At 39.6% G+C, this 26,326-nt stretch overlaps 1 protein-coding gene across 9 annotated transcripts; it reads left to right on the top strand.

Annotated features, from left to right (window-relative positions):
* The first annotated feature begins 44 nt into the window (after positions 1–44).
* Positions 45–26,326, top strand: ZMYM1 (zinc finger MYM-type containing 1). 9 transcript variants are annotated; one of them, XM_036447512.2, is made up of 11 exons: positions 503–607; positions 4,209–4,212; positions 5,283–5,435; positions 9,444–9,516; positions 9,714–9,963; positions 14,701–14,857; positions 14,949–15,161; positions 20,119–20,272; positions 21,894–22,049; positions 22,214–22,251; positions 23,532–26,326. In XM_036447512.2, exons 3-11 carry the CDS (start codon positions 5,343–5,345, stop codon positions 25,833–25,835), a joined length of 3,438 nt encoding a protein of 1,145 aa, XP_036303405.1. In that variant the 5' UTR covers positions 503–607; positions 4,209–4,212; positions 5,283–5,342; the 3' UTR covers positions 25,836–26,326. The 9 variants fall into 9 exon arrangements, with proteins under 9 accessions (XP_036303408.1, XP_045440830.1, XP_036303406.1 ...); XM_036447515.2 differs by lacking the exons at positions 503–607; positions 4,209–4,212 and adding an exon at positions 45–501; XM_045584874.1 differs by lacking the exons at positions 503–607; positions 4,209–4,212 and adding an exon at positions 54–162.

The following is a 26,326-nucleotide window of genomic DNA, read 5'->3' as shown; positions in this document are numbered from 1 at the left end:
CGCAGGCCGTAGCCCTTGCCCACCCGGGGGCCGGCGGTTGGCTCTGCTGCGCATGCTCGGCCGCAAAGCACGGCGGGAAAGGGGCTGGGCCTGTGCGACCTTTCGGTCCCTGCGTAGTGGCCGTGAGAAACCTCCCCTGGCGAGCAGCCTGGAGAGAAACCCGTAAGCCTCCGTGCGTGGCCCTGGGGCCGGTCTTTACGTCTGTGCCTGGCAGATGGACAGAGAGTTTCGCCTGTGGACGGGAGGGAGGAGGGAGGTCTTGTTGGGCCGAGTTTCTGGAGACTCCGCGGTGGCGGTGCGTGCGGGCTCCGGCCGAGGGGCGCCGGGGGTCGGGAGCCGAGGCCCCTGGCTTGTGGTCGCGTTCTCATTGGCAAACTGAGGCCTCACTGACGGGCAGGCTGGTGCTCACCGAGCCGGAGGGCTGTTGCCCCTCGGCCCCGGCGTCTGTGTCGCGGTCGGGCCCTCAGCCTTCGGTGTCTCTGCGGCTTCCGTTTCTAAGACGTTCGTAGCGTCTCCTTCATTCAGCGGTCAGTGGTTTCAGCCTTGGAGACCTGGAACTCCTTTTGCAAAGTGAATTGTACACGGGATATGCGTTAAAAGATTAAGAGTTTGGTTTAAAAACAAAACAAAACTTGTTTTTAGGTAAAGGTCATAGGATTTTTTTTTTTTTTTAAGTATTTTTAGAGAGGGAAGGGAGAGGGATAGGAAGAAACGTCAATGAGCGAGGAACATCACCCATGGGCTGCACGCCCCCAACTGGGGACCAAGCCGGCTTTCCGGGCCTGTGCCCAGATGGGAATCCTACCGACCCAGGTCTACCCACCGGCCCGGTTTAAAAATTTGACCTTTGGTGAATTAGGATTTGATCTGGGATTACATGAAAGTGCAATTTTTATTTCTGTTTTGCTTTAATATACACGATTGAACTCTGATCAGTTTGGTTCAGTGGATAGAGCATTGGCCTGCAGTCGGAAGGGTCTCAGGCTTGATTCCTGTCAAGGGCATGTACCTTGGTTGTGGGCACATCCCCAGTAGGAGGCGTGCAGGAGGCAGCTGATCGATGTTTTTAACTCTCTATCCTTCTTCCTTCCTCTCTTTAAAAATAATAAAACATATATTTTTAAAAATACATGCGGGGTCGCCGAAACCGGTTTGGCTCAGTGGATAGAGTGTCAGCCTGCTGACTGAAAGGTACCAGTTTGATTCCGGTCAAGTGCATGTACCTTGGTTGTGGGCACATATCCCCATTGGGGGGTTTTAGGAGGCAGCTGATTGATGTTTCTAACTATCTCCCTTCCTCTCTGTAAGAAATCAATTTTATATAAAATATATATATATATATATATATATATATATATATATATATATATATATATGCAGGATTGAGTGTCATGGTTTGCATGGACTAGTTTTTGCAAACGGAAATTTTTTCAGCTTCCTCAGGATGCAATATCAGCACACTTTTCAATTAAACTCAACCAAAAGCTTAAAAGTAAATGAGTGGAGAATTTCCTCTCAGGAGTTGAATCCCCAATATCTGACAGTTTCTTGTACTTCTCATCCCAAATTTTAAGACAAGAAGCCCTTAATATAACAAGAACTAAATTACAAAACCTTGCCATTAACTCCTAGGTTGTGGCAAAAATATTAGAGGAGCCAAAACTGGTTTGGCTCAGTGGATAGAGCATCGGCCTGCAGACTGAAAGGTCCCAGGTTCGATTCCAGTCAAGGGCATGTACCTTGGTTGCAGGAGGCAGCTGATTGATGTTTCTCTCATCGATGTTTCTAACTCTCTCTCTCTCCCTTCCTCTCTGTAAAAAATCAATAAAATATATTAAAAAAAAATTTTTTTAAAACCCTGGCTCAAGCCCTGTGGGCATGACTCAGTCATTGAGCCTCGACCTATGTAAATCAGGAGGTCAAGGTTTGATTCCCAGTCAGGGCGCATGCCAGGGTTGCAGGTTCTGACCACAGTGTGAGGGTATGCAGAAGGCAGCCAATCAATGATTCTCATCATTGATGCTTCTCTCCCTCTCCCTTCCTCTCTGAAATCAATAAAAACATATTAAAAAAATAAAATTGTGAATTTTGTTTTCTGCTCCATAATATATCCCTCTTTGGTTTAAAGAGGTCTCTAGGACTTATTTTACTCTAATGTGCATCTGGAAAAGGAAGTCATGGATGTTATTCTTTTTTTTTTTTTTTTTGCTTTTTGTTTTGTTCTTAGCTAAAGAAATGTTTTATATTAATTTCCCCTGCCTAAGAAATATGTTTTAGATTTATTAATTACATCTTCAGGGTGTTTTACTTGTCTATTTGTGTGGTGACCGACACACTTGAAGGGGGATTTAAGATGCTGAAACGCATAGATGCTTTACTTTTAAATGATGTTTAGACTTGCATAGCCTATTTACTTTCAAGTAAAGGGACTCTAAGTACTTAATGACAATCCAGTAATTTCCAAGCAGTTTTGCTTTGCTGGTTGTGTGTAATGCTCAAATGGTCTGGGTAGAGACCAAGAAGCCATATGAGCTTTTTTTTCTCTCTCTCCTTAATTTGAGAGAGAGGAAGGGAAGGAGAGAAAGAGAATGTCAGTCCCCAGTATGGAGAGATGGTTGCTGGAGGCAGCCAGACTGGTGTTTCTTTTTCATTGATGTTTCTCACCCTCTCCCTTCCCCTTTCTCTCTCAAAATCAGTAAAAACCTATTTAAAAAAAGAAACAACCTGCCCTAGCTGGTTTGGCTCAGTGGACAGAGCATCAGCCTACAGACTGAAGAGTCCCAGGTTCGATTCCAGTCAAGGGCACATGCCTGATCCCCATTGGGGGATGTGCGGGAGGCAGCCGATCAATGATTCTCTGTCATCTTTGATGTTTCTATCTCTCTTTCCCTCTCCCTTTCTCTCTGAAATCAGTAAAGATATATTTTTTAAAAAAACAAAAACATCCAAACCTGTACAGAATTTTTAAAAATATATTTTATTGATTTTCCATAGAGATGAAGGGAGAGGGATAGAGAGTTAGAAACATCGATGAGAAAGAAACATCAATCAGCTGCCTCCTGCATACCCTCTACTGGGGATATGCTCGCAACCAAGGTACATGCTCTTGACCAGAATCAAACCTGGGACCCTTCAGTCCGCAGGCCGATGCTCTATCCACTGAGCCAAACCTGTTAGGGCCTGTACAGAATTTTTATTTGAGCCAAACTGATGGGATATGCTGGGGATCAAAATGTCAAATGCTCTGGAGAATAACAGTTTTGAAATTTCTTTTATACATTTGAAATTAAGGAAGAGACATAAGAAAGATTACATAAAGGTCAAAGAAAGCAAGGCAGGGATTGGATTAAAGAATAGTTAAGATTATTTTCTCTCTTGAGGGTAGTTCCACCTTAAGAGGGGGCTTTTCAAAGCTGTGTTCAACTAAGTGCACCAAAACAATGGACAGGGCTTGCTTAAGACAAAGATATAAACCATTTACTAAAATGTTATAGGCCTGTCCTGAGCAGTGGTTAGAGCATCAACCTGAGGTCCTAAGGGTCTTGGGTTTGATTCCTGGCCTAGGGCACATACCTCAATTGTGGATCAGATCCCCAACACCTGTTGGGGTGTTTTCAAGAGGCACATGCTGCCCCTATACCTGCAATATCCCTTATTATTGCTTCATAGAAACCTACTTAAAAACCAGCTGGCATGCTAACCGGTTTGGCTCAGTGGATAGAGCATCGGCCTGTGGACAGAAGGGTCCCAGGTTCGATTCCAGTCAAGGGCATGTTACCTTGGTTGCGGGCACATCCCCAGCGGGAGTGTGCAGGAGGTGGCTGATGGATGTTTCTAACTCTCTATCCCTCTCCCTTCCTCTCTGTAAAAAATCAATAAAGTATATTTTTGAAAAATAATAATAAAAAAAATAAAACCGGCCAAAACCGATTTGGCTCATTGAATAGAGCATCGGCCTGTGGACTGAAGGGTCCCAGGTTCGATTCCGCTCAAGAGCATGGTTGCGGGCACATCCCCAGTAGGGGGCGTGCAGGAGGCAGCTGATCGATGACTCTCATTGATGTTTCTGGCTATCTCCCTTCCTCTCTGTAAAAAATAAAATATATATTAAAAAATAAATAAAAAATAAAACCGGCTGGTATGGCTCAGTCATATTTCCCTGCCCCCTTCCACTCCTTCTGAAAATCAATGGAAAAAATATTCTCTAGTGAAGCTTAAAAAAAATAAAAAGTTATAGGCCAGGGGCCTGACTTCTCCACCATGGTCTGCCTGGTTAGGAATTTATGATCTGATCACCCTATGGGGTTACTTTCCATAGAACCCCTTCTTTTGTCCACATGAGGAAGTACTATGCATTGGAGGAACACGAGTACTTTAGAAGCAGGTGGGGAAAATATTTGAAAAGACATAGGAGAAATAGGTCTTAGAATCATAGGACTCGGGGAAGGAGAGAAATTCAAGAAGAGAAAGAATGGTTCTGAGGGGCAATTGGTTTAGAGCACATGTGTCAAACACAAGGCCCGCGGGCCAAATCCGTCCCGCCAGGCCTTGCAATGTGGCCTGCACCGCGCTGTCATCACTACACTCCGCTGTGTTTCCATCACAATGACAGTTTATGACTATTCAGTAAACCATTCGGCCCGCGATTTAGACTGGATTTTAGATTTTGGCCCCTTCTCTGATTGAGTTCGACACCCCTAGTTTAGAGGTTGGATCCTTGGATGTGTTTCAATGATTATTTATGGGAGGAACAAATAAAGAGGGGAGGGGAGTTGATTCACATAACTGGCTCAATAGGAAGGTGGTGGAGAGAGATAGTGAGTACAGATGATTGGATTAATGTCAGTTACTGTAGAATCATTTACATTTTCTAAGATTATATGATAAATTAAAAATAATCAGGCTATTTTTGGGATTGGTGGCATTATGATGTACTCAGACCAGGGAGAATAGAAGTGGAGAAGACTAGCCCCAGAAGAAATTTGAGAAGTGGAAAGCAAAGCTGTATTGGGGAAGAGCAGATGAAGGGAAGAAAGTAAGTATTGGTACTGTGAAAACCTGGAGACCAAGCTATCTGAAGACCCTTTTGTACTTGTATTAGCAGCAGGAAAATGGCACCAGGTGTGAACCAGGGTTCTGCAAACTCAGTTCTTGAGTTCTGGCTAAGGGAAGAATTCAGAGCCGAGACTCAAATTATAAAAGAAAGTTTATTGAGAAAGTCTATAGGGAGTTGAGGGGAGTTCTGATCTCAGAACTCTTCATCAACTCATATTTCAATTTAGGTATCTGGAAACGGTTCCCCAGGAACGGAAGTGGAGAATTCCTTTACATCAGATACTCAAATGAAAGAATCACCAACAGAGGGTGGTGACAAGGCAGTGGCACCACCACTACTGCAGCCGGATGAAATTAAGACAGAACCCGACAATGCTCAGGTAAAATGGTACTTGTTTTCTTTTTTCTAGAGCAGCATCAAATTATAAATTTTAGTTATTTAGATGCTGGTTTATTGGTTGAAAATTTTAAGTCCAAAGCAGTTGATCAAATAAAATAAGGTAGGTGGTGTTCAGTGCCAAAACAGTATGTACAAGAATGTGATCTGAGAGAAGAATGACCTGTTTGGAATTAGGTGTTTGGATTGATAAAAGGAAGATATTATGGGCCTAAGGTTAATATGCTTTTGTTTTTCTTTTTTTCTTTTTTTCTTTTTTTTAATATTTTATTGATTTTGTACAGAGAGGAAGGGAGAGAGACAGAGAGTTAGAAACATCGATGAGAGAGAGTCATCGATCAGCTGCCTCTTGCACACCCCCTACTGGGGATATGCCCGCAACCAAGGTACGTGCCCCTGACCGGAATCAAACCCGGGACCCTTCAGTCCCCAAGCCGACGCTGTGTCCATTGAGCCAAACTGGTCTTGGCTGCTTTTGTTTTTCTTGAAACAATTCAAATAAATATATTTTGAAGCTACTGCCTATATCAAGTTGTAGAATATATTTTAAATTCTTAGACTTATTTTCTTTTTAATTTTTTAATCTTTACAATTTTGGTTTGCTTTTTATGTTTGTTTCTTCTTTTCTTTTTTTTAATATATTTTATTGACTTTTTACAGAGAGGAAGGGAGAGAGATAGAGAGCTAGAAATGTCAATGAGAGAGAAACATCGACCAGCTGCTTCTTGCACACCCCCTACCGGGGATGTGCCCGCAACCAAGGTACATGCCCTAACCAGAATCGAACCTGGGACCTTTCAGTCCGCAGACTGGCACTCTACCACTGAGCCAAACCGGTCTCGGCTGTTTGTTTCTTTTTTAATATATTTTATTGATTTTTTTACAGAGAGGAAGGGAGAGAGATAGAGAGTTAGAAACATCGATGAGAGAGAAACATTGACCAGCTACCTCCTGCACACCCCCTAACGGGAATGTGCCTTCAACCAATGTATGATACATGCCCTTAACCGGAATCGAACCTGGGACCTTTCACTGTGCAGATCGACGCTCTATTCACTGAGTCAAACCGGTTTCGGCTGATTATTCTTTAAGTAAGACCAAATTTCCTTGGAATATTTGTATATGGTCTAGGTGAAATTTATTTTAAATATATTTTATTGATTTTTTTTTTTTACTTTATTTTATTTTTTATTATTTTTTAACAAATCTTTATTGTTCATATTATTACAAAAGTTCCTCATTTTTTCCCCTCCACCAGGTTCCTACCCCACCCTCTGCCCTTTCCCCACCCCCTATTGTCCTCATCCATAGGTGCACAGTTTATGTTCAGTCTCTTCCAGCACCCCCCACTCCTCTTTTCCCTGAGAATCATCAGTCCACTCCCCTTCCATACCTCTGATTCTATTATATTCAGCAGTTAATATTGTTCATCGGGTTTTTTAATTCCCTTGGTTTTTATTTTATTTTATTTTATTTATTTTATTTTTTTATTGGCTTCCAAAGGGGAGTTTAAGGTCAAAAGGAGTTTCGTGTGTACCCAAATCCTATTCATCAAAATCTGGGTAAGCTCTTTATTTTTTGGTACAAGATTTAGCATATCGAGACCTGGGTGAGTCATTTTCAAAACTTGAATGTCAAGAGCTAAACTCTGGCTATTAAATAATAACAATGGCAATGCAAAACAACAAAATGAGAAATCAGAATTATGGACATATTAATATTTTTAGCTACTAAATGAGTCTCTTTTGTTGCTGGTGTAGATTTACTCAGAGTCCTTGGACTTGCTGCACAAGACTTTGCAGAAGACTGGAAGCTAACATGATTAAAGAAGTAGCTTCCACTTCAGTCTTTAATTTCTTCAGATGACTCCATGTTGGCACCTCAGTCCCTTGCATAGCTTTCAGTTTTGTTCTCCCACTTTGCTGTCCTCTGGGCAACTCTCAGACCTTTTGGGCGAAGGGACACAGGAGCTTCTCTGAGTCCATTGTGATGATGGACATACCACTCTGGCACCTGAATTGGCTGCATTGCTCCTTCTTTCCTTTAATTTTTTTTTTTTCTTTCCTTTAATTTTGAACCCAGGGTTCGACCCCACAACACTCCGGGCCTGGCTGCTCCAGGCCTAGCTGCTGCTGCTCTGGGCCTGACTATTGCTGCTCCGGGCCTGCCATTCTTCCATTTCTCCAACTGGTCACATTTTAAGAGCCCCATCGGTCCCTCATTGCTCTTATTATCATGTTAATTGTTGACTATTAACTACCCAGTACCTCCTTCCCGTGATTTTGGATGATAGATGTCCTTCATATTAGCTTTAATTTTTAAATTGTTGTGGGAGCAGCAGACCAGTTGCTCACCTACGCCGCCATCTTGGTTTCTCTCCCTGATTTTTTTTTTTTTTTTTTTTTTTTTTTTTTACAGAGGGGAAGGGAGAGGGATAGAGAGTTAGAAACATTGATGAGAGAGAAACACCTACCAGCTGCCTCCTGCAAACCAATGTACATGCCCTTGACTGGAATCAAACCTGGGACCCTTCAGTTCACAGACCGATGCTCTAGCCACTGAGCCAAACTGGTTTCAGCTGAAATTTCTAATGAAGCAAAAAATAAATTCAGTTTTAATTTATTTCTTGTATTTTGCCTTGAGAGACCCTAAAGCAGTGTTTTTCAACCTTTTTTGGGCAAAGGCACACTTGTTTCATGAAAAAAATCACGAGGCACACCACCATTAGAAAATGTTAAAAAATTTAACTCTGTGCCTATATTGACTATATATAAAGTAATTCTCTTGAATAGGAATCAAATAAACACAAAGAAAGTATTTTATAATTACTTTATTATGAAATATTAAGTAAACAAAATAGTGAAAAATTATAAAATTCTTGTCTTGTCTGCACCTACGGCACACCAGGCAACATCTCAGTGTGCCGCGGAACAGCGGTTGAAAAATTCTGCCCTAAAGTAAATCAATATCAAGTAAAGATATGACTCTCATTGAATTGGTAACAGTTCAGAATGCCCATCTAGGAAGTATCTGTTGCTTTTTCAACTTATACACATTAAAAAATAGATCAAGTTTAAACAGATTGCCTGTTGCTGTGAGAAAAAAAAAAAGAACAAAAACCTCGTTTGTAAAACTCATTCAGCCTAATCTAACAGTTTTTGCGTTCAAAGTCTTTATAAAGGCAATTATTTCTCAGCACAGGAGCTGCCCCCTGGTGGTCAGTGTGCTTCCACAGGGTGAATGCCGCTCAGCCGGAAACTGGCTCATGGCTGGCCACTGCAGCAGCGGTGGCAGCGCTAAGGATGTCCCCTGAGAGTTCCCGGGCTGCCAGAGGGATACCTGACTGCCAGCTTAGACCTGATCACCTGGGGAGTGGGCCTAAGGCTGGCAGGTGGACATCCCCCGAGGGGTCCCGGACTGCGAGAGGGCACAGGCCAGGCTGAAGGGGACACACACACACAGAGTGCATGAATTTTTGTGCACCAGGCCTCTAGTAGAAAATAATGTAGTAATTGATTGGTGTTATTAGCCGAAGGTCACAAAAAAAAAAAAAATAAATTAAATTAAATTAAAAAAAAAAAAAAAAAAATATATATATATATATATATATATATGTTTTTTGTTTTTGTTTTTTTGTTTGTTTGTTTGTTTTTACAGAGAGGAAGGGAGAGGGATAGAGAGTTAGAAACATCAATGAGAGAGAAACATGGATCTGCTGCCTCCTACACGCCCCCACTGCGGATGCGCCTGCAACCAAGATACATGTACATGCCCCTGATTGGACCCTTCAGTCCACAGGCCGACGATCTATCCACTGAGCCAAACTGGTTAGGGCACCCAAAAGGAAAGTTTTCATATATGTGCCATGGTTCAATTCAATTGTACAAATTCACTGAATGGACTTTAGCATAATTTATTATTTTTTTCAGTTAAGTGTTTGTTTAAAATACATTGTGTTCACTATTTCTTTTTTCTTTCTTTTTTTTTTTAGGAGTATTGTCAAGCCCAACAGTCCAAAACTAAGGAGAATGAACAGAAAATAAGCACTATATTTACAGACAGTGGTAATGGAATTATTTAAATTAATCCTATTTATTCTGACCAATATGATAGCCAATTTATTCTTTTTTAGAATGTCATTGAATAGTGCATTGTTTTGAGTAATAAATCCAGTAGTAGCTTCTAAAATAAAATGAAAGAAAAAGCAAACTTCATTTTAATGTAAATACTGAATATTTTCTTTCCTGTTTGGTGTTTATAGCTTCACAGACAACTACAGGCATTCAGCCTTCTCTGACATCATCTGGAATGAATAAAATGCTTCCTTCACTTTCAACCACCGCTATTCAGGTTTCCTGTTCGGGTTGTAAGAAAGTTCTTCTGAAGGGGCAAACTGCTTATCAGAGAAAAGGATCTACTCAGCTTTTCTGCTCCACACTGTGTATCACTGAATACGTTTCATCTGGCAGTTCATCAGCTCTTCCCAAGAGAACTTGTGCAAACTGCTCAAGGTACATAATTCTAAATTAGCCCCTTTTGACTTCTCTACCAGGATCTTGGACAGAGTTTTTGCTGTAGTTTTCTACATTGTCATTTTTTCTGAAAAAAATATCACCTTGGTTTAGGGAAAAGTTGCTTCTGTTTTCAGTTTCTTTAATAGAGTCTTTAGAAATCTTTTTAGCCCCAGCCAGTTTTGCTCAGTGGATAGAGTGTCTGCCTGTGGACTGAAGGGTCCTGGGTTCAGTTCCGGTCAAGGGCACATGCCTGGGTTGCAGATTCTATCCCAAGTAGGGGTTATACAGGACTTTTTTACAGAGAGGAAGATAGAGGGATAGAGAGTTAGAAACATCGATGAGAGAGAATCATCGATCAGCTGCCTCTTGTGCCGCCCCTACTGGGGATGTGCCCGCAACCAAGGGACGTACCATTGACTGGAATCGAACCTGCAGGCCAAAGTTCTATCCACTGAGCCAAACTGGTCTCAGCAGCCTCAAATATCTTTACCTTTTATCTATTCCCACACTGTTCCTTCCTCTTTTACTCTAATGCACCCACCCAGATTTATTGTTCCATGGTCTGTTTTTATAGTGTTCACAACTCCCAAAATATTGATCATAAAATTAATGTTTTAAAGAATTGATACTGCCCAGTTTAGATAATGAGCTTTATATATATATATATTATTGATTTCAGAGAGGAAGGAAGAGGAAGAGAGAGATAGAAACATCAATGATGAGAGAGAATCATCAGGCACCCAACCTGGGTGTGTGTCATGACCTGGAATCTATTTGTGTGACCTCCGAGTTCATGGGTCAGTGCTCAACCCCTGAGCTACACAGGCCAGGCTACAATGAACTTCTTAACATTAGAAACTAGATTACAGTCATCTTTATATCCCCATCATGTGAACACTGCCTGGCACCAGTAGATCCTAGAATTTTTGTCTGAAGTACCAGGATAACACAACCCAGACTGCATTTAGAGCTGCTGTGTTTTAAACCAATAAAATGAATGATGATGTGATAATGAAATGAACATGTTATTTTTGGTATCATCTGATTAAAAGGCTAGAAAAATCATGCATAATACACTAAAACTTTGTAAATGTTGATCTGTTAAAATAGTGTTGATTTTAAGAGTATTTAATCTTTGAGGGGGATAAGGACACATATGTGATAGATAACTTAATCAATAAAGAAAAATAAGTATTTAATCTGAAAAACTATTATACTGAAATATTTTATTCTGAAGGTTCTAGGTAGCTAGGTATGTTGGTCATTTCCTGTAGTGGCAGTGCTCAAATTTTCTGCTCTCCAGACCCCTTTACACTCATGAAAATTACTGAAGACCCAAAGAGTTTTAGTTTTAGGTAGGTCATATCTACCAATAATACTGTGTTAGAAGTTAAAACTGAGGAATTTAAAAACTTGACTGATTTAAAGTAATAAACTCAGTGCATGTTCACATGAATATCATGAAAAACAGCCTTTTTAAAAATTTCTGTGAGAAGAAAAATTTAGTGGGCATTGTTTTTATCAGTTTTACTTTAATGGCAGGCTGGGTTTTCATATCTGCTTCTGTATCCAGTTTCTTGCAAAAATTGTTTTGGCAGAAGTCTAAAGAAATCTGGCCTTACAAAATGTATAATTGGAAAAGAGAGGAGTGTTCTACTAGTGTTTAGATCATTGTGGATGCTCTTCTTTGAAAGAACATCAGAAGACAAGTGGTAGGTTTTTAAAGGTTGATTGTATGTAATATGTAATCTGAAACCATATCAATGAACGTTTTGTACTGCTAAATTAAAACTTATGGGTCTATTTTGTACTTTGGTTACTTTCCCCATAAATGATTTCTGTTATGTGCAATCATTGGAAAATACTGGTTCAGTGAGTTATGCAGATGTTGGTATATTTTATTATGCAATATTTTTAAAATCACTTTTTTAAAAAAATCACTAATCTCATCAGGAATGTCTAAGTAATGGGGAGCGATTAAGCTGGAAGTAGCAGATACAAGTTTTCAAAAATTCTTATTTTCCATGAAGCTCAAATTTTACCATGGCAATGAATACTGCCAGTTGTTTTCTTTGAAGTAACAGTCTTACCTAATTCATTTTTGAGAAAAAGTATCTGCCAGGTATCCACTTCTGGGTAGTAGTTGTTCTTTCAAGTAAAAATATGTTTCATAGAAAAAGTGGCTAACCTTAGTTACAAGTCTTAACATTCCCACACATGGTTTTCCTTGAAACAACCATCATTCTTAAGTGCACATGGGCAATTCTTTATGCCTCTATCCTATTCTACCACACAAAAAAGATGTGATGTACTCAAGGATCAAGTTTAATAAAGTGAGTAATTTTTACAGCAAAAGCTTGGCAGTGTACTAGTATGGGTACAGTTTGGTGCTACTACCTTGATTTATGGTAAGGTTCTGGCAGTTTTACCCAGCACTGCTTCCCCCTCCCCTTCCAACTTATCAAGGTGAAATTCACATAACAAAAAACATTGCAGTAACATTCGTACATTGACAGTGTCGTACAACTACCACCTCTAATCTAGTTCTAAAACATTTCTGTCACTCCAAAGTAAAATGCTTCATTTAGTTTCTCCACGTTTCCTTCTCCTGTCCCCTCAGCCCCTGGCAACCACCAGCCTGTGTTCTATGTATTTATCTATTCTGGATATTTCCTATAAATGAAATCCTACAGGTGATCTTTTGTTCCTGGCTTTTTTCCCCTTAGCATGTTTTTGAGCTTCATCCATGTTGTAGCATGTGTATTAGTACTTCATTCTTTTTTATAGCTGAATAATACTCCACTGCATGAATATACCACAATTTCTTTATCCCTTCATTCATTGATAAACATTTAGGCTGTTTTAACTATTGTGAATAGTGCTATTATGAATATGCATGTATATGTTCTTTTTTAAGTACCTGTTTTCAATTCTTTGGGTATAAACCTAGGAGTAGAATTAAAGGAGCCTACCATTGCTTTTCAGATATACAGTGAAAAAGGCAAATAACATCTTTTTAAAAATATATATATTTCTTTATTGATTTCAGAGTGGAAGGGAGAGGGAGAGAGAGAGAGAAACATCAGTGATAAGAGAGAATCATTGATTGGTTGCCTCATGCACAGCCCCTCCTGGGGATCGAGCCCACAAGCCTGCAACCCGGTCATGTGCCCTTGACCGGAATCGAACCTAGGACCCTTCAGTCTGCAGACCAACACTCTATCCATTGAGCCAAACCGGCTAGGGCAGCAAATAACATCTTAATGTGGAAATAGTTTTGATTTTGTGGATTCCCTCAAAGCATCTGGGGATCCCCAGGGATTTACAGACCATACTTTGAAATCTTCTGTCCTGCCAAAACCAGTTTGTCTCAGTGGATAGAGCATCGACCTGTGGACTGAAGGGTCCCGGGTTCGATTCTGATCAAGGGCATGTACCTTATTGCAGGCACATCCCCGATGGGGGGCGTGCAGGAGGCAGATGATCGATGACTCTCATCAATGTTTCTAACTCTCTGTCTCTCTTCCTTCCTCTCTGTAAAAAAATCAATAAAGTATATTTTAATTTTTAAAAAAATATATTTTATTGATTTTTACAGAGAGGAAGGGAGAGAGACAGAGAGCTAGAAACGTCAATGAGAGAGAAACATCGACCAGCTGCCTCTTGCACACCCCCTAACTGGGGATGTGCCCGCAACCAACGTACATGCCCCTCACCGGAATTGAACCCGAGACCCTTCAGTCCGCAGACCGACGCTCTACCACTGAGCCAAACTGGTTTCGGCAATAAAGTATATTTTAAAAAGAAAGAAAGAAATCTTCTGATCTATAGATTTCAAAGTTGGTCAGGTATGAATATGTGATATCACTTATTATAACTAGCACCTGCTAACACAGGTTAGGTAATCCTTAAAACTGCACTGTCAGATGTGTTTTATAATCCCTACTTTATAGATGAGTAAATAACATGTAGGTAATAAAAATGACCTATAAGTAAAAGAACTAGATACTAAATTTGGGTTTTCTTACATCAAGGCTGATGTTGTTACTATTTCACAGTTCTACAGGTAAATGAAACAATAAAGGAGAAGGTTGTTTGAGGGAGTGATTTAGCTTATAGAGAGAAATTATACTTATGGTAAAACTGTTTAATGATGCCCTATTCTTCAGGTAAATGAAACAATAAGAGATGCCCTAGCTGATTTGGCTCAGGGGATAAAGAATCAGCCTGACAAGTATAATTATCATGAGGTGGTGGGATAATACTTTGGAAAAATTAATTTTGTGTTCTTTCTTCTCCTCTATGTTATTCCCCTTCCTGCCTTCAGAAATATGACTACCTTCTACACATGGGGTTGTCAAAATAAAACCATAACGTGACAGAAAAAAAAAAAAAAAAATCAGCCTGAGGACTGAAGGGTCCCAGGTTCAATTCTGGTCAAGGGCACATGCCTGGGTTGTGGCTTTATACCCAGTAGGGGGCATGCAGGAGGCAGCTGATCAATGATTCTCTCTCACTGATGTTTCTCTCTCTCTCTCTCTCTCTCTCTCTCTCTCTCTCTCTCTCTCTTTTTCTCTCTCTCTCTTTCTCATTATCCTTTCTTCTTTGAAATCAATAAAAATATTTTTTTTAAACAATAAGGGAAAAGGTTGTTTGAAGGAGTGATTTACCTTATAGAGAGAAATTATAATTACGACAAAACTGTATAATGATACCCTTATTATTTATTTTCAGAGACATTTTAAATCTAAAGGATGTCATCAGTGTCCAGCCAAAAGATACTACCTTTAGCAAAAATTTTTGCAGCCAATCTTGTCTAAGAAAACTATCTGTTAAGCTATATACTGAGAGAATTTCAGCCAAATGCAGCATGTGTCAGAAGACTACTCTCGTAAGTTGCAGTTTTTTTTATCTTTAGGGACTCTGATTGATCTGCCTAAATACTAGAATTTTTACTGAATCTTTTTTTGTTTTTACCCTAGATTCAGTATGAAGTAGAATATCAGAATGTGAAACATATGCTTTGCAGTAATGCCTGTTTTTCAAAGTTTCACTCTGCTAACAACCTCATCATAAACTGTTGTGAGAACTGTGGAGTTTACTGTTACACTAGTTCTGATCTGTTCCATATACTTCAGGTGGAAGGACAGTCCCATTACTTAAACAGTTCAAAGAATATTACAGCATGCCAGCAGGTATGAATAAAGGTCTGTTGCTTAAAGGGAGGACCACTCCATTTGAACTTGACTGCATAGGACTCAGTGAAAAATTGAAGACTAAGTCCCTTCTGTTAGTTGGCTTGTGAATGGTTTCACTTTAGGAAAATGTGGGGGTAATAGATTTTAATGCCATTGGGAACAGTTTCAGTTGGTAAAATGGAGATGAGATGAAATAAAAGACTTCTGATAGTTCCTTCTTGTATAATAATTCATGATAAATGATAGGTGGAGATTTTCCTAAAGAATCTCAGGTGGTCATCTTACCTTGAGGAAAGGCAACAGATGGAAGCTCATTTATAAACTACAAATAAAGTTAACACAGATCACAGTAATCAACTGGTAAGACTCAGCTACAAAAGTGTTTTTGTTTTTAGTTCCATGTATTTTTTATTTTATTTTATTGATTTTTTACAGAGAGGAAGAGAGAGGAATAGAGTTAGAAACATCGATGAAAGAGAATCATCGATCAGCTGCCTCTTGCACACCCCCCACTGGGGATGTGCCCGCAACCAAGGTACATGCCCTTGCCCGGTATCGAACCCGGGACCTTTCAGTCTGCAGGCCGACGCTCTTATCCACTGAGCCAAACCGGTCCCAGCACACATCTTTTTTTTTTTATGTAGACTGTCCGCACCAGAGAATATGTCTTGGGAATAGAAATGGGACAATGAAAGTCATGGAAATCTTCCAAAGGCAAGAAATGCCATTCCTTATTTTCCTTCCTTATCCCTCACACTTAATAGACCTTGTCCTGGTTTTAAGAACCTATATTGAGCACTTACTTATTCAACCTATGTGATGGGGCAGGGCTGATTTGTGTAGAGGAGTTGAAAAGCACTACCTAGCCCTGCCACTGTGGCTCAGTGGGGGCAATTGGGCCTGCAGGGGAGCAGTTAGGTGTCGATCAGGCTAGCAGGGGAGTGGTTAAGGGGTAATTAGGCTGGCAGGCAGAAGCAGTTAGGGGCAATCAGGCAGGCAGGCAGGCAGGCAGGCAAGTGGTTGGGAGCCAGAGTCCCGGGTTGTGAGAGGGATGTCCCACAGGGATTGGGCCTAAACTGGCAGTCTGACACCCCCTGAGGGGTCCCAGATTGGAGTATTGGGGCAGTATGCAGGCTGGGCTGAGGGACACCCCCCCGCCCCAGTGCACGAATTTTGTGCACTGAGCCTCTAGTATTATTATAAACTAGAAGCCCGATGCACGAAGATTCATGCTAGAATGGGCTTTCCTTTCCCTGGCTGCCAGCATCATCTTTCCAATATGCCCCAGCCCCTTTTCACTCAGGCCCCAGAGCCACCTCTTTCCATTCCATTTCCTCCTCATGCTGGTAGAGGCCCTGAGAGACCAAGGATAGAGCAGAACGCCTGTGTTCCAACCCTGTCACTCAGCAGCTGAGTATGCAAATTAACCACCATTTGTTGGGTTAATTTGCATATCACTCCTGATGGGCTAGTGGTGTAGCAGAGGTACAATCAATTTACATGTTTCTCTATTATTAGGTAAGATATTAGCTTTCCCATAAGAATAATTAATTATAAATTATACCACTACTAGTGGCCCAGTGCACGGATTCATGCACATTGAAAGGAAATTAGTGAGAAGAAATATTTTAATATCACTATTCGCCCTTTGTCTATAATAAAAGTGTTAAACAAATTCACCATGGACAATGACAGATCCAAACACACGCATGCGATTGGTGCCAGCCAGAGCTTTATATGTATTGTGCATGCATGAGTCAACTTAGCTTTTATTTTTTATTTTTTTTTTTTTTTTAATGGTAGACACTGCAAGGAAACCAGAGTGCTGGAGAACTTTATTTTATTTTATTTTTTAAATATATTTTATTGATTTTTTACAGACAGGAAGAGAGAGGAATAGAGTTAGAAACATCGATTAGAGACATCGATCAGCTGCCTCTTGCACACCCCCTACTGGGGATGTGCCTGCAACCAAGGTACATGCCCTTGAATGGAATCGAACCTGGGACCCATGAGTCCACAGGCTGACACTTTATCTACTGAGCCAAACCGGCTAGGGCTCAACTTAGCTTTTTATATATATAGAATAAACTTGCTTAATTAGACCTGCTTTCTGATTTAGCTAAACTTTTTCCAGCTCAGTGAAGCAACCCAACTTCTCTTCAGGTAACTGTTAGCAACACAGCAGTAAATATCAACACAAAGCAGGTTTATTGTAGATCATGCAGGAAGAACAAAGGGTAAAACATTTAACTGCAGCAGTGTTTGACTGTATTCTACACAGTGAAAAAACCTGAAGTCATTTTCAAGGTCCACCATTTCTTATTTCTTTTCAGTCAGATCAAGTTTCTAAGCTTCCTAAATCTCCATTTTTCAGCTAATGAAAATAAACTAGGATTCTACTGAGTCTCCTATCTATCTACTCCAGGATGCTGTGAGGATCAAATGAGATGAGGCACAGGAAAACACTTCATAGACATTTGGTTAAAGTGTGAAATGTTTGCTATAAAGCAAGTCATGTTCCTGGACTGAAGAAACTGCAAGGAGGCTAGTTGCTAGGGAGAGGAAGCTGGGTGTTGCTACATGACATCATTACCCGGCGACCACAGCCACTGTTTCCGGGCTGGGCTGGGCTGTGGGCTGCATTTTGCACCATGGGTTCTCAGCAGTGTCAGCTGCACTTTGATGGAGTGTCACTCCAGGGTAGTGGTTGGGCCTGTGTCCCACTTGGGGGAAGTTGAGTTTTGCTTTATGGGCACCAGGTTTGTGGTGCCGTTTTTCTGTGTGCACAGGCAGATCTTGCATTGAGCATCTGCCCCTGGTGGTCAATGCAAGTGATAGCAACCAGTGGGACACTGCATATTACCCTGATTCCCCAAAAATAAGACAGTGTCTTTTTTTTTTTTTTTTTTAATATATTTTATTGATTTTTTACAGAGAGGAAGAGAGAGGGATAGAGAGTTAGAAACATCGATGAGAGAGAATCATCGATCAGTTGCCTCTTGCACACCCACTACTGGGGATGTACCCGCAACCAAGGTATGTGCCCTTGACCGGAATCGAACCCAGGACCCTTCAGTTCACAGGCTGATGCTCTATCCACTGAGCCAAACCGGTTTTGGCGACAGTGTCTTATATTAATTTTTTCTCCCAAAGTTGTGCTAGGTCTTATTTTCAGGGGATGTCTTATCTTTCCATACACTAGGTCTTATTTTCGGAGGATGTCTTATTTTTGGGGAAACACGGTAGATTTTTATAGATAGGTAGATAGGTAGGTAGGTAGGTAAGTAGATAGATAGATAGATAGATATTGTAGATAGATGGTTAATGTTAAATACCAGTGGATTTTTAGGGGTGTCTCAAAATACAGTCATACTAATCCTGTATAATAAATTGGTTATATGCAAATTGGCCCTCATGGCCTCACAAGATGGCTGCCTACGACCAGGCCAGCAGGGGAGTTAGTGAGGGACGACCAAATGACTGAACAAGCAGGCTGTGTGGGGCGACCAGGCTGGCAGGGGGAGCAGATGGGGGTGATCAGGCTGGCCCAGGGTGGGGTGGGGGGGCAATTGGGGGTGATTAGGCTGGGGGGGGGGCAGTTATGGGTGATTAGGCTGGAAGGGGGCAGGAAGGGGCAACTAGGCCAGCAGGAGGGGCAGTGAAAGGCAACCAGGCTGGAAGAAAGAAACAGTGAGGGGCAACCAGGCCAGCAGAGGGGGACAGTAAGGGGTGACCAGGCCCATGAGGGGGACAGTTAGGAGTGAGCAGGCCAACAGGGAAAAGGCAGTTGGAGGTGACCTGGCTGGCAGCAGGGACAGTTAGGGGTGACCAGGCCAGCAGAGGGTGCAGTTAGGGGTGATCAGGCTGTCACACAGAAGCATTGAGGGGCAATCAGGCCAGCAGGGCGGGGGCAGTGAGAGTCGACCAGGCAGGCAGGCAGGTGAGCAATTAGGAGCCAGCGATCCAGGATTGTGAGAGGATTGTCCAACTGCCAGTTTAGGCACAATGCCTGGGGTGGGGCCTAAACCGGCAGTTGGACATCCCCCCAAGGGTTCCAGATTGGAGAGGGTGCAGGCTGGGCTGAGGGGACCCCCCCTACCCCATGCATGAATTTCATGCACCGGGCTTCTAATAAAGGATAAAAATACAAATTTTCAAAATTATACTCTGCTTTTTGTTTCATTGTTTCTTTGCCAATATTCTTTCACAGAAAAAAAAAATTGTATAAGGTATTTTAATTTGTCTTTGTACTTTGTGCCCACAAAAGCAGTTTGTTTCATCATTGTCATCTGTGTTAACTTCTTAAATTCATGAATGATGGTTCCTGCTTCACTAGAAAGAATACTAGTAGGTGATGAACCTCACAGTTTCCCTCCTTTTCCTTTGCACACACGTACTGCTTATTGAACACACTTTATTCTATACCTCTTACTGCTTCAATGCTTTCTTTGAATATGCTTGAAATTTGTTACCATGTAAGTTGGCCTAGAAAAAGTGACTTCCCACAACATTTTGTAAAGTGTGTTAAGACCTTTTCTAGCTCCTCCTTAAACACCAATAGGTTTTCCTGAATTGATGCTCAGACAGGTTTTGAGGGAAAAGCTACAGTTATAAGACTTATTTTTTATTCATATGAAAAAAGTATTCATAAAATTGGCTTTGATTGCCTGGGATGGCAAACATCCTCTATGAACACTTTTTTCGTTACTTGCACATGCATTATAATTGCTATTAATATATCAGACAAAAAAAATACAAGTAGTTATCTAATAGATTGACCAATTTCCTGCATTTCAATTATTGTAACTCGTGATGCCTTTTCTGGTCTTTAATAAAGTAAAAATGTGGCTTCACTGTCACTAATTTGTTGAGCAGTGGTGTTGAGTAAATTTTTGATAGTATGTTAAAAATTTGTCATATAGCAGGAATATATTATTTTAATCTCTAACAGAAACCAGCTCGAACTCTTACATCTGGTCTTTGCAAATCGTTGAAGCCCTCCGATGAAATGATCGAGATTACCAACGACTTGGGGAAGACAGAGCTTTTCTGCTCTGTTAGTTGTTTTTCTGCTTACGGTAAAGCTAAGCTGGAATCTTCTACAGGTAATGTTTGATTAATAAACAGGTTTAGTAATTACTGAAGCATATTACTGCTTCATTTCATTTATAACCTTGATTCATTTCCAAATTAGACTTAAAATTCAGAACCATTCAAAGCTTGTTGCAAAGAAATGCTTTCCAGTATTTTTGTATAAAAGGAAGACTACTTCACCAATATAGATTTAATATTTGTAAAGATGGTTGTGTTAGAATAGAATCCTATACTTAGCACTGCTTTGTAAAAAGAAGCCTATTAAGATTTCCACATGAAAGTACAGCCAGTTGGAACTACTTTGAACTTCACTAAGAGAAAAGCACAGATAATTCAGGGCCAACTATGTAATACCATCAAAGAGCCACATATAGTGCCATTGGTGCTATTTACATAGTCAGTGGAGTGAATGATGCTCCTGGGACTTGTACATCTTGCAAAATGGCTTATTGAAATCTCTGCAATACTATCTTAGCCCTAGCCAGTTTTGCTCAGTGGATAGATCATTGGCCTGCAGACCAAAGGGCCCCAGGTTCGATTCCAGTCAAGGACATGTACCTCAGTTGCAGGCTCCTCCCCAGCCCATGCCCTGGTCAGGGTGCATACAGGAGGGAACCAGTTGATGTGTTTCTCTCACATCCGATGTTTCTGCCTTTCCCTCTCTTATTCTCCCTAAAAATCAATGGAAAAATATCCTCAGATGATTTTTTTTTTAAGTGAGAATTAAAATATACTAGCTTGGATAGCAACCCAGCTCCATTCGTATTGATGTTTGTGAATCCTAGAAGAGTTAAAAGTAATATCCATTAGTAAATTCTCAAGGAGTCTCTGTTGTTTTTTTTCTTCCCTTTTTTAAAATACATTTTTAATTGATTTCAGATAGGGAGAAGAGAGAGATACAAACATCAATGAAAAGCGAGAATCATTGATTGGCTGCCTCCTGCATGGCCCCAAGGAATGAGCCTACAACCTGGGCATGTGCCCTTGACCAGAATCAAACCTGGGATCCTTCAAAATGCAGGCCAATGCTCTAACCACTGAGAAAACTGGTTAGGGCATTTTTTAATTTTTTTTTAATTTTTTTTTTTTTTTAATCCTCACCCAAGGATATTTTTCCATTAATTTTTAGAGAGAGTGGAAGGGAGGAAGTGACAGAAGAGAGAAACATCGATGAGAGAGAGACACATTGATTGGTTGCCTCCCGCACGAACCTGATCAGGGATGGAGCCTGCAACAGAGGTACATGCCCTTTGGCCAGAGTTAAACCCGGGACCTCCGGTCCATGGGATGATGCTCTCCCCACTGATCCAAACTAACTAGGTCTCTTTTTTGTTCTTCATGTGTAACTGTACAGAAAAAAATTGCTTTGAAATTTCAAACAAATAGTATAAAGACTGAGGAATTGTTTGCAAAGGTAAAAGAGATAAAATGATAGGAAATGTAAATTATTGTTTTAATGTTATTGATATTATCCTAAGGAGCCTGGCTATCCCTAAGCCCTACTAAAAATTATCCCAGTACACAGCAGTACCTAAAGCTATTAGATATTTGCATTGTTATTTGAAATACTTGTTATTAAACGATGCTAATTGGTTCTGCCTGGTTTATAAGAAACCTTCCCATTTTTATCAGTAAACGTTTCCATGGTGCATGACACTTCAGCAGAGCTCCCATCTCCAGAGAAGCACCTTTCTCCGAGGAAAGATACAACTCCAATTATAAGCAACATCATGTCATTGGCAGATACTCACGCTGCCCTGCCCATCATGAACTCTGATATCTTACAAGGTAAAAGTTGATGTGCTGTTTGACATAATGTAGTTTTGCCCTGCTTGATGAGCCTTTCTATATTCCAAGTTTTCTTTGTGTTGCCTGATATGAAAAAAGCAATTATGGTTTATGATGCTGTTTTATAGATTATGAAATAAGATCTTGAATTTATGCTTTAACAGGTACAGTTTCTTCAGTAAGAGGAAATGTCCTATTGGATGTAAGTTGTTGGGATTTTTTTTTGGCTACTGTCTTTTCTTAAGCTTTTTAAATCATTGTGTGTGTGTGTGTGTGTGTGTGTGTCTGAGCATTTTAATTCCTATTTTGATCCAAGAGCTCAAAAAAGTAGAGAAATAAACACATTTTGGTATTTATATTCAGTTTCCCAAATCTCAAATTTGAATTTATTAATAAGTTATTAACAAATTATTAATAAGAATATTTAAAGAGAAGTATTAACTCAGCAGAGTGGTTTAAGGTGGAGGCTCTAGCCCCAGAATAAAGAGAAGTATTCTTTTTAAATATATTTATTGATTTCAGACAGGGGGAGGGAGAGGGAGAGAGAGAAAGAAACAACCATGATGAGAGAAAATCATGGATAGGCTGCCTCCTGCACGCCCCCTGCTATGGATCGAGCCCACAACCCAGGCATGTGTCCTTGACTGGGAATCAAACCTGGGACCCTTCAGTCCGCAGGCCAAAGCTCTATTTACTGAGCCAAGCCGTCTGGGGCAAAGGGAAGTATTCCTTTTTTTTTTTTTTTTTTTTTTTTTTTTTAAATATATTTTATTGATTTTTGACAGAGAGGAAGGGAGAGAGAGAGCTAGAAACGTCGATGAGAGAGAAACATCGACCAGCTGCCTCTTGCACACCCCATACCGGGGATGTGCCCGCAATCAATGTACATGCCCTTGACCGGAATCGAACCCGGGACCTTTCAGTCTGCAGACTGATGCTCTACCACTGAGCCAAACCGGCTTCGGCAAGAGAGAAGTATTCTTAGTCATTGTTTTTCCTTTAGGTTCTTTATTAAATTTTTTTTTTTTTTTTACAGAGAGGAAGGGAGATAGAAACATCGATGAGAGAGAAACATCGATCAGCTGCCTCCTGTACACCCCCTACTGGGGATGTGCCCGTAACCAAGGTACATGCCCGTGACCGGAATCGAACCTGGGACCTTTGAGTTCGCAGGCCGATGCTCTTTATCCACTGAGCCAAACCGGTTTCGGTTTTATTAATTTTCTTAATATTTATTAAGCAATTCTACTCACCTAAGCAATAAAAAGTTTTGTTATAATTACATACCAAAGTCCTTTGAACAATTGTTATTGATTCTAGATTGCAAATAGATGTTATAAATAATTGCTTATGTTTCCCGCTAGTGGAGTTCATAATGTAACTTACCCATTCATTTATTGTGTTATTAGAATAGATGCGTTTGATATTTTGATTATTTGTAAATTGTTAAAACAAATGTTATTTTGTCATTTTCTCCTAAAGGTTTCTAAGAGCTCACCCAGTGAGTCAAACAGTGGTGTCGCTAACAGTAGTGTGGAACAACAGCTGAGCCTTTTGCCATCTTCATCAGTACTCAGTCAGCATACAGCCCATGTTGAAGAACAAAGGGATCAAGTGTCAAACCAGGATGCTACACTCAATAAGAAATCTATGAAAATAAGTAATAGACTGTGTTACCCAAAATATACATCTAAAGTACAAAAAGTTAAAAGTAAATCCCAAAGTATTAAAAAATCTTGGTGTTCAAATTTTCAGAAGTTAGGAACCACTATTAAAAAGGACTTAACGTTCTGTTATTCATGCCAGTTATTCTGCCAGAAAAAATACAGCTTTGGCGGAGAGTCCTTAGCAACCCAAGGAATTTCTAATTGGAAAAAAACTCTGAAAAATTTCACAAAGCATGAAAAAAGTATAATGCATTTGAAGTCATTGCAATTTTGGAGGGAATACCAGTTTTGTGATGAAGGTGTCAGTGACAATTTATCTAATCATTCAAAAGAGATGGAAGGAAATAAAAAGTACCTAAAGCTTATCATTGAAAATATTTTATTTCTTGGAAAGCAGTGTTTACCCCTAAGAGGGAAGGACCAATCTATTTCATCTGTGAATAAAGGCCATTTTTTAGAATTGTTAGAAATCAGAGCAAAAGATAAAGGAGAAGAAATATTTAGACTTATGAATTCACAAGTTGATTTCTATAATAGTACACAAATTCAAAATGATATTATTGACATAATAAAGACTGAAATGTTACAAGATATTGTGAATGAGATCAATGTCTCCTCAGCTTTTTCAGTAATATGTGATGAGGTAACTGATAGTGCCACTACAGAACAGCTTTCAATTTGTGTAAGATACCCAGAAAAAACGTCAAAGGCTATCATAATTAAAGAAAGATTCTTGGGTTTCATAGATGTTGAAGAGATGTCCGGAACCAGCTTACACAAGACTATCACAACTTACCTGCAGCAAATTGGAGTTGATATAAGTAAAGTAAGAGGCCAGGCCTATGACAGTACTACTAATTTGAGGGGGAAATTTAATAAAAGTGCAGCAGAATTCAAGAAGGAAGAGCCAAGAGCTTTATACGTACATTGTTATGCCCATTTTTTGGACTTAGCAGTAATTAGGTTTTGTAAAGAAGTAAAAGAACTCCGAAGAGCTCTAAATACTCTGAGTTCTTTGTTCAACACTATTCCTATGTCTAGGGAAATGTCTGCAAATTTTCAAAAGATACGTAAGCTAAGTCAAAACAAAACATGCAAGAAACATATATCACAATCATGTTGGACACTCCATGATCATACATTACTGTCTGTGATTGAGGGCCTTCCAGACATTATTGAAACATTGGAATTCGTATCAAGCCATTCTTCTAACACAAGTTTGGCTGATGAATTGAGCGATTTACTGACATCGGTATCCAAATTTGAATTTATTTTTTGTTTGAAATTTCTTTATCGAGTATTAAGTGTTATAGGAATTCTTTCCAAAGAACTTCGAAGTGAAACCATAGACATTTTTTCTTTGTCTTCAAAAATAGAAGCAATTTTGGAATGTTTATCATCTGAAAGAAATGATGTCTGTTTCAAAATGTTCTGGGAGGAAGCAGAAGAAATTTGTCAAAAAATAACCTGTAAAGGTTTTGAAGTTGAAAGACCTTTTCATAAAAGAAGAAAAATTCAGGAAACAAGAGCTCTTAGCAATTCAGACAATATGTTTTTTCCTACTTCAACAGAAGAACAATGTAAAATTGGCATTTATTACCAGGGATTAGATACTATATTACAGAATTTAAAAATGTATTTTTCAGAATTTGATTATTGCAAAGTGAAGCAAATTTCAGAACTATTACTAAAATGGAATGAACCATTAAATGAAGCAACAGCCAAACATGTCCAAGAATTTTATAAACTTGATGCAGACATCATTCCAGAACTTAGATTTTATCGGCAATATGCAAAGCTCAACTTTGTCATAGATGATCATATCAATTTCAGCAACCTTGGCTATTTATTTATTCAGCATGGTCTTCATAACAATATTCCTTGCATATCAAAGCTATTACATATTGCTTTGTCTTGGCCAATCACTTCAGCAAGTGTTGAAAATTCATTTTCTGTACTGCCTCGTCTTAAAACATATTTATGTAATTCCATGGGACAAGAGAAGCTTAGTGGCTTGGCCCTAATGGCTGTTGAACAGGAATTAGTAAATAAATTGCTGGAGCCTGAAAGACTCAATGAAATTGTGGAGAAGTTTATACATCAGTTGAAGGAAATATAGTATTTGCTTAATGAATTTACCTGAGTTTCATGTTTCTATTAGAATATAATGTTTTTTATTTCAAATGTTTGTCTAAGAAAAATTTATTTTTAACTTGTCTTTTTCACTTTACATGGTATTTTTGAGATTGTTTCATGTCAACACAAAGAATTTCCTGATTCTTTCTGTACAGCTGCTCAGAATTGTATAAATGTGCCATGATATATTGGAATACTTCCTTCTAAACAGATATGTTAAGTCTGTTGTGTTAGTATAAATAATGCTTCATTTAGTAACTTTGCACATAAGTCATGTTGCATATTAGTAAGTTACTATAAGATAAAATGTTAAGTTAGAATTACTAGGTCAAAAGATTTGTGCATTCTTTATTTTTGATTGGCACATAGCTTTCTACAAGGATTATGCCAATTTACAGTCCTGCCAACAATATGAGTCAAATATTTTTATTTTTGCTGACCCATTAGTTGAATAAAGTTATATTAATCTCTGGA

The sequence above is a fragment of the Pipistrellus kuhlii genome, unplaced genomic scaffold (genome assembly GCF_014108245.1).
Source record: "Pipistrellus kuhlii isolate mPipKuh1 unplaced genomic scaffold, mPipKuh1.p scaffold_m20_p_2, whole genome shotgun sequence".
In the NCBI taxonomy this organism is placed as follows: Eukaryota; Metazoa; Chordata; class Mammalia; order Chiroptera; family Vespertilionidae; genus Pipistrellus; species Pipistrellus kuhlii.
Note: the sequence above shows the minus strand (reverse complement) of the source record. Positions and strands in the feature narration are given on the sequence as shown.